Here is a 6,619-nt window from a genome sequence, read left to right as displayed (position 1 = left end):
TTATGGAAGATGACTCCTCGGACACACCTGTACTACACTTTCATGTAAGCAACACATGTGTACTTAAAGAGACCAATGAGTTTTACAAAGGGATCTCTGAAGGGCCCCCTACTCTTGAAAATGCGGAAATCAAGCAAAATTAGAAATGTTAGTTGTGGAGCATAATGATGAAAACGGTAGGGGCTGCCTGAAGCCGGTGGTCGCAAAATACTAACGAAAGAGTGAAAATGGAGAGGCTTCGTATGGGAACAAAACAGACACGTCCATTGTCTGTTTTGTTCCCATACGAAGCCTCTCCATTTTCACTCTTTCGTTAGGACCATAATGTTGCATTGTTTTAAGGAGTATCTTGTGCGTGTTACAATACTCGCCGGATTCCAGCACGTTGTCGGGAGGAACCAAAAAGGCGTACTAGAATCGGAATATGCCGAAATCCGATGCTTATGAGAAGCAACCAATACATTCGGTCACCCAGCTCCAGAGTGTTGTACTGCAGAGCGTGGTATAATTCGGTGCTTATGAGAAGCAACCAATACATTCGGTCACCCAGCTACAGAGTGTTGTACTGCAGAGCGTGGTATAATTCGGTGCTTATGAGAGGCAACCAATACATTCGGTCACCCAGCTACAGAGTGTTGTACTGCAGAGCGTGGTATAATTCGGTGTGATTGACTCCAACGAGAACTGTACATGTTTTACGAAATCATTTTTTTAATATTGTCTAAGTTATGCATGGGTGCAAGCAACTGGACCTCAAAAAGCCTACAAGTCTACTTATGACCAGACATATAATCTGAAAAAGCCTGCAAGATTCACGATTCAAATTTAATAATATAACTATCACTTCTGGGTCACAGTTACATCGTGATTCAAAAGTTTCGCTTAATAATATGGACGTACCCGACCTGATAGTTGGGACCTAAACAAAACAAAAAAAAAACAAAAATAACAAACAAAAAAAAAATCAATCAAATCCAAATCGCAAAAAGCCGGCGACGTTTTTTTCGGTAATCCAATCGGCCGGCAGGCCGGCTGTAGCCGGCACTCTTGTACCCATGGTTATGTCATTATAACGTGCCCCCTCCCCCCTCCTCCCCCAATCCCCACCCAAATTGGACGCTATAGTTAAATTTTAATTTCCAAGCATCAATGTTACACCTACATAACACCATTTTGGAGGGGACGAGCCACACATAATATTTCATCATGCACTTGAATATCTCTTTCTTTTCATTTTTTTTCTACCACACCGCAGCGTTTGAGGACTATAATATTTCAAGGTATGCCGATGAAACGGGCTGTGTCATCATGTGTCTTGGTCAAGGAATAAATCAAACGCCAATTGAATGTATCTGGAAAAAACACCATAATTTGCTTTGCGTTGCCGGTGAGTTGTTTTGTTTTTATTATTTAAAAAACAAAACGCACTTTTATAAAGAATTAAAAAACACAAAAACAAAAGCAAAAAGAAGCTAGAGTATCTATATTGATGCTATGCGTTTAGCCAAAAAAAAACAACTCATAACATCCGCCAGTCGAATATAACGTACCAACACACAAAACTATGTGTACCCTTAAACATTTGATTTGTCGTCTGGTTAATAGGATTTAGTGAAAATGAATGAATTTGGCTGCGCTGTCTCTACGGAGGCTTGCCGTGAACAACGAGTGTGTCAGTCTGTTCTTTAAAAAAATTGAGCTTTATATAGCGCAATATCCACTAAATGTGCTCAAAGCGCTTTTCAAGGGGTCCCTGGTCAACAGCAACATTTAACATGTAGGACGGGACATGACGCCTGTTAGGCGATATTGCAATTTTTCGGACAAAGACAAAGCTGTTAACGGCCAGATACTCATTTTACACCTGAGTACGGTGAGAGAATGTGAGTAAAGAGCCTTTTCCAAGGACTCAACTATGCGCCGAGCGCGAGGCTCGAACCCAGGCCTTCCGATCCGAAAGCGAGTGTCATACACTAGACCACATAGCCGCACTTAGTAACCAGTTAGTAATTTGTTTCCATAAATCTCCTGACCAGTGCAAGTGTTCTTAGCTTTAGAAGGTCATCATGTGTGTTAAGGTGCTGAGGTAATTGGATGTTTCCTTGTGTTGTTGAAATCAGTTTTTAAAAAGAGAGGAACAGAGAGAGAGAGAGAGAGAGAGAGAGAGAGAGAGAGAGAGAGAATGAGAGAGAGAGAGAGAGAGAGAGAGAGAGAGAGAGAGAGAGAGAAAATAAGTAGGAGTGAAATATCTGTTCAATGTTACAGTTATCGTTTAACGTTTTAACAAGTGTAACTAAATGACAAATTGCCATATTTATGGACAATAAAGATCTATTATTATTATTATTATTATTATTATTATTATTATTATTATTATTATTATTAGTTGTTGCTTCTATAATATACATTTGATATATTTGAGGTCTTGATTCAATGTTGTTGGAAATGAGGTTGGTGTATGCCCTCAGTATTTGGCTCCTTGTTTGAAGTAATCATCCATCCAGGTTTGTGCTGGAATAATTTTATCTCGTCGGATCACGTGACTGAACAGATTCCATCTGTGCTGCTTTCTTCACGCACTGACTGGTTGTACTCTGCACGTCATATATACATCTTATTACTGATTTTGTCTGGCCATATCTGTGTGTATGTGTATGTATGTGTGTGTTTTTTTTTTATTGTGTGTGTGTGTGTTAGATTAATAACAGCAATGATGATGATGGTGATAATATTTATCTTGACATTGCAATATAAATGTAATGAATCAAAATCCCCATCATCTAACTACAGATGCTGAGCAAAAAACGACAACAACCACAACAACGACAACAACGACAACAACAACCACAACACCAACACAAATAGCGACAACAACGACGATGACAATAATAGATCAACAACAAAAAACTGAACCACAAACAACAACAACAACAACAACATCAACTAGCGAAATAGCGACAACAACAACAACGATGACAATAATAGATCAACAACAAAAAACTGAACCACAAACAACAACAACAACAACAACACCTTCATCGCCTACATCGTCAGCACAATCAACATTACGACCCAAACTACCACCAATGTTATCATCACCACCAGCATTTTCACCATCCTCCTCTTCCTCCCCATCATCATCATCATCATCACCTACGCCACCTACGCCATCATCAGCAGTAGCAGAAGCAGCAACAGAATCATCGGAGACACTACTATCATTATCAACATCACCACCATTTCTATCAACATCACCACCATTTTTATCATCACCTCTATCACCGCGACCATTACCACCGCCGACATCATCCTCAACACAACAGCCTCTGACGACGACCCTCAAACCTAAAGAACCATCAAAACCTTTAACACCGGATGAGAAAGAAACCGTCACAAAATCCATCAAAGCCCTCAAAGATTACATCTCAACACTACTACCTCCCAACGCCATAACTTCATCCTCTTCCAACACAACAACCAACTCCACAAGGCCCGTTGTCGTACACAAGCTCTGCCCATGCTCATGCGCAGCTATCAAATTCAACGGAAGCATGCCACCTCCCAAAGTTTTAGACAAGATGATTTCTAAGATTCAACGAGCCTTGAGCGTGGAAATCCAAAGTCTGTCCTCGAATAAAAACAAGAAGACGTCAGCGACGGACGACAGATCTTCAAGCGTCAGCATCGCCATTGTCTCTGTTGTCCTGGCCCTGATTCCAGTCACCTTCATCGCTGGCATTGACCTTATCAGACTCTATCTGTTTTTCAAAAAGAGAAGAGCGACCAAAATCAAAATCAGTGCCGAAGAGAACATTATTGTTCAGGGGGAAGGAGATGAGGGGTCAACGCCCATAACCGATAAGACTGGCTAAAGTTTTCGTAGATGCTAATGGGAAGTGATCACTTTATAATAAATAACATTTCAGTTTTTAGAATGGATTATATCCTGTTAAACCACAATAAAGTGAAAAGGGAAGGTGGGGATTTCTGTGTTACTAAATGAACTGTTTGCTACCCTTTAGATAGGATGCTATTCTGAAATAAAGTACTTTCCGCCACACACACACACACACACACACACCCTAAAGTAGACCTAACTACCCAATATATTTAATTACCTCCCTTTGCTTGAGAGGCGAGTACTGTACGAACTGAGGTATCGCAAGTCCCACCAAAACCAAAACTGAAATTAAAAAAAAAAAATACAAAAAACATTGATCTCATTATTTGCTTCTTTTCTCGTCTTAAATTTACATGTCTAGAAGAAGAAAAACAACAACAAAAAAAAAACAAAAAAACACACGTCATCCTTTCATCCATTTTGATCCCGTTTTAATGGCGTAAAGAAAGAAGATTTAACTTCTACAGATATACTGCTTCATTAGCCACTGGTAACTCTTACTCTTATTGTTCCTATACATAGTATTTTATGAAAGCATTAGAAAAGAAATTGTTAGAAAACGAAGTGGCACTTCGAAGTCGTATTTCTCCAATCTTATAACTCTTACAAGTACCACTTTTCCCAAATAAAATAAACAGTAGCAATGCTTTTTCAGTTTTCTAACACATTGGGACAAATCATTGTGTGTCTTTTGTCTATTTATAAACTACAAGTAGTGAGTATTCCTATGCGATTGTTTTTAAAACGGCATCTCACACCTTTGACTGTAAATATCTACTACTGTTATATTATAGTTATAACGAGGTCAAACAATCATGATGGCCGCCATGAGTTTAGAGTGTGTGTATAAATTCGTCCCTTTGTTGTTTGTTGTTTTTTTTTTTTTTGTTTAGCAATAAAAAGTAGCAATGACTAGTCTATCCCACACAAATCTTTGGGCCTCTTTTTCGCTTACGAAGTGCCCAAATTCGCGACAAAATATGGGACGAAGCCGTTTCGTAAATGCTATTTTTTAAAAATTAATTACGACGCTGTTTATCGATGAATATGACTGAAAGTTGGCACACAGTTAGAAAAAAGGTCATTTTAGATTATGTCAAGCGACAAAACTCGTGCGATTACCAGAAGACCGTTAAAAATAGATTTTTACTCTTTGGAGTAAAATATTTCTAAAACTACCGGGCGTGTAGGTTTTGTCGCTGACAAGGTAATACATGAACATTTCTTCTTTTTGGTTGTAAAATTTCATATGAATATGACGAGTACTTTTCCGGTATTTTACAAAACACCATCCTAATTTGCTCTTCATTCGTAAAAGACAAAGCCATTTTGCCCCCCTACAGCCCGAATCACAAGTTCAAAACGATTTGGCACCAAACTGAGCGGCTGAGCGGGTCGTGGCAAAGCGCTTTCTGATTGGTTGACCTCGTTTTAAAGTTCATGACTAGTCAAAATGTCTGCGCGGTCTCACTGGCAGAGGGATTTTTACCGTCTGCCATTGCGTTTGGGTTCAATAAACAGCTGACAATTTGACTGTTTAATTTACAAGAATTTAAGAAATTATAATGTTAATAGTTTTCGATTGCAATATGATCTACAATCTCAGCATGGGTTTAATTATTGTGTTCCAAGTCACGTTCCATCAGTAACCTTTGTCCCCTTGTCCAATTTCTTTTTTCCTTCTATATTTCTGTAGTTATGTATGCAATCTCCCTCCCCCCCCCTCTCTCTCTCTCTCTTGTGTGTGTGTGTGTGTGTGTGTGTGTTATATACCATCCAGCTCTAAAATTATATAAGTTAAAACTCTTCTAATGTTTTTATCATATTCTCTATCAAATTTGCCATAAAATTGCCAAATTTCAATCTTTTAATCCACTTATTACGCAAGATACAACCAAAGGTCGAAAAAAAATAATGCCGAAAACGCGTCCAATATTATTGGCGTTTTTTTCCTCTTTGCGGGTCATCCAAATAAATGACACCTTTGAAACTGCATAACTTGTTTATTTATGAATGGATTTTCAAAATTCAAAAACATTTTTACTCAGTGGAGATAGGGCTTTGATTTAAGACAAAAATATTCATCAAAAAGAGAGAAAAAAAAAAAATTTCATAGTCATAGGCCAGAAAGTAATCCTCAAAAATTAAAGGTTAATAAAAAACCAACTTACCAACCCGAGTTATCAATTGATATATGTGGAACTATATATATTGTTATATCAATTGATAACTCGGGTTGGTATGTTTGTATCATGCCTAAATAAACCCCTGATTTTTTTCGTTCTTTTTTATTAACCTTTAATTTTAATTATTTTAATTATATATATATATATATATATATATATATATATATATATATATATATATATATATATATATATATATATATTATATATATATATATATATATATATATATATATATATATATATATATATATATATCATATTTATTTTGTTTTAAACTATCTAAAACATAAATTATGAAAGTACTTTAATAAAATATTCATGTGGTATTCATGAACTTTATTCTTTTTGTCAATAATTTGTGATCTCATTCTCACAGCATTTTGAGTGCTGTTACAAACTACAATGAGGTGTAAAAAATCTGATAACACCCAAAGCCGAAAACAAGGATTTGGTGGGCTTTTTAAAATTGCGATACCTCGGCCAGCAACCCTCATTAAAACAAGTTGGTAGAAATAGATATAAGAATAAG

General features: G+C 37.0%; 1 protein-coding gene across 2 annotated transcripts in view; it reads left to right on the top strand.

Annotated features, from left to right (window-relative positions):
• Positions 1–5,615, top strand: part of LOC144959054 (uncharacterized) — a 136,088-nt gene extending 130,473 nt beyond the window's left edge. For both annotated transcript variants that reach the window (XM_078891408.1, XM_078891407.1), the window contains exons 13-14: positions 1,256–1,387; positions 2,791–5,615. In XM_078891408.1, coding sequence (XP_078747534.1) covers positions 1,256–1,387; positions 2,791–3,872 — 1,214 coding nt within the window. In that variant the 3' untranslated portion in view covers positions 3,873–5,615. The remainder of the gene's footprint in view (positions 1–1,255; positions 1,388–2,790) is intronic.
• The last annotated feature ends 1,004 nt before the right edge of the window (positions 5,616–6,619 follow it).

The sequence above is a fragment of the Berghia stephanieae genome, chromosome 13, assembly GCF_034508935.2.
Source record: "Berghia stephanieae isolate SIO BIC M18660-M18661 chromosome 13, UCSD_Bste_1.3, whole genome shotgun sequence".
NCBI classification, from domain to species: Eukaryota; Metazoa; Mollusca; class Gastropoda; order Nudibranchia; family Aeolidiidae; genus Berghia; species Berghia stephanieae.
Note: the sequence above shows the minus strand (reverse complement) of the source record. Positions and strands in the feature narration are given on the sequence as shown.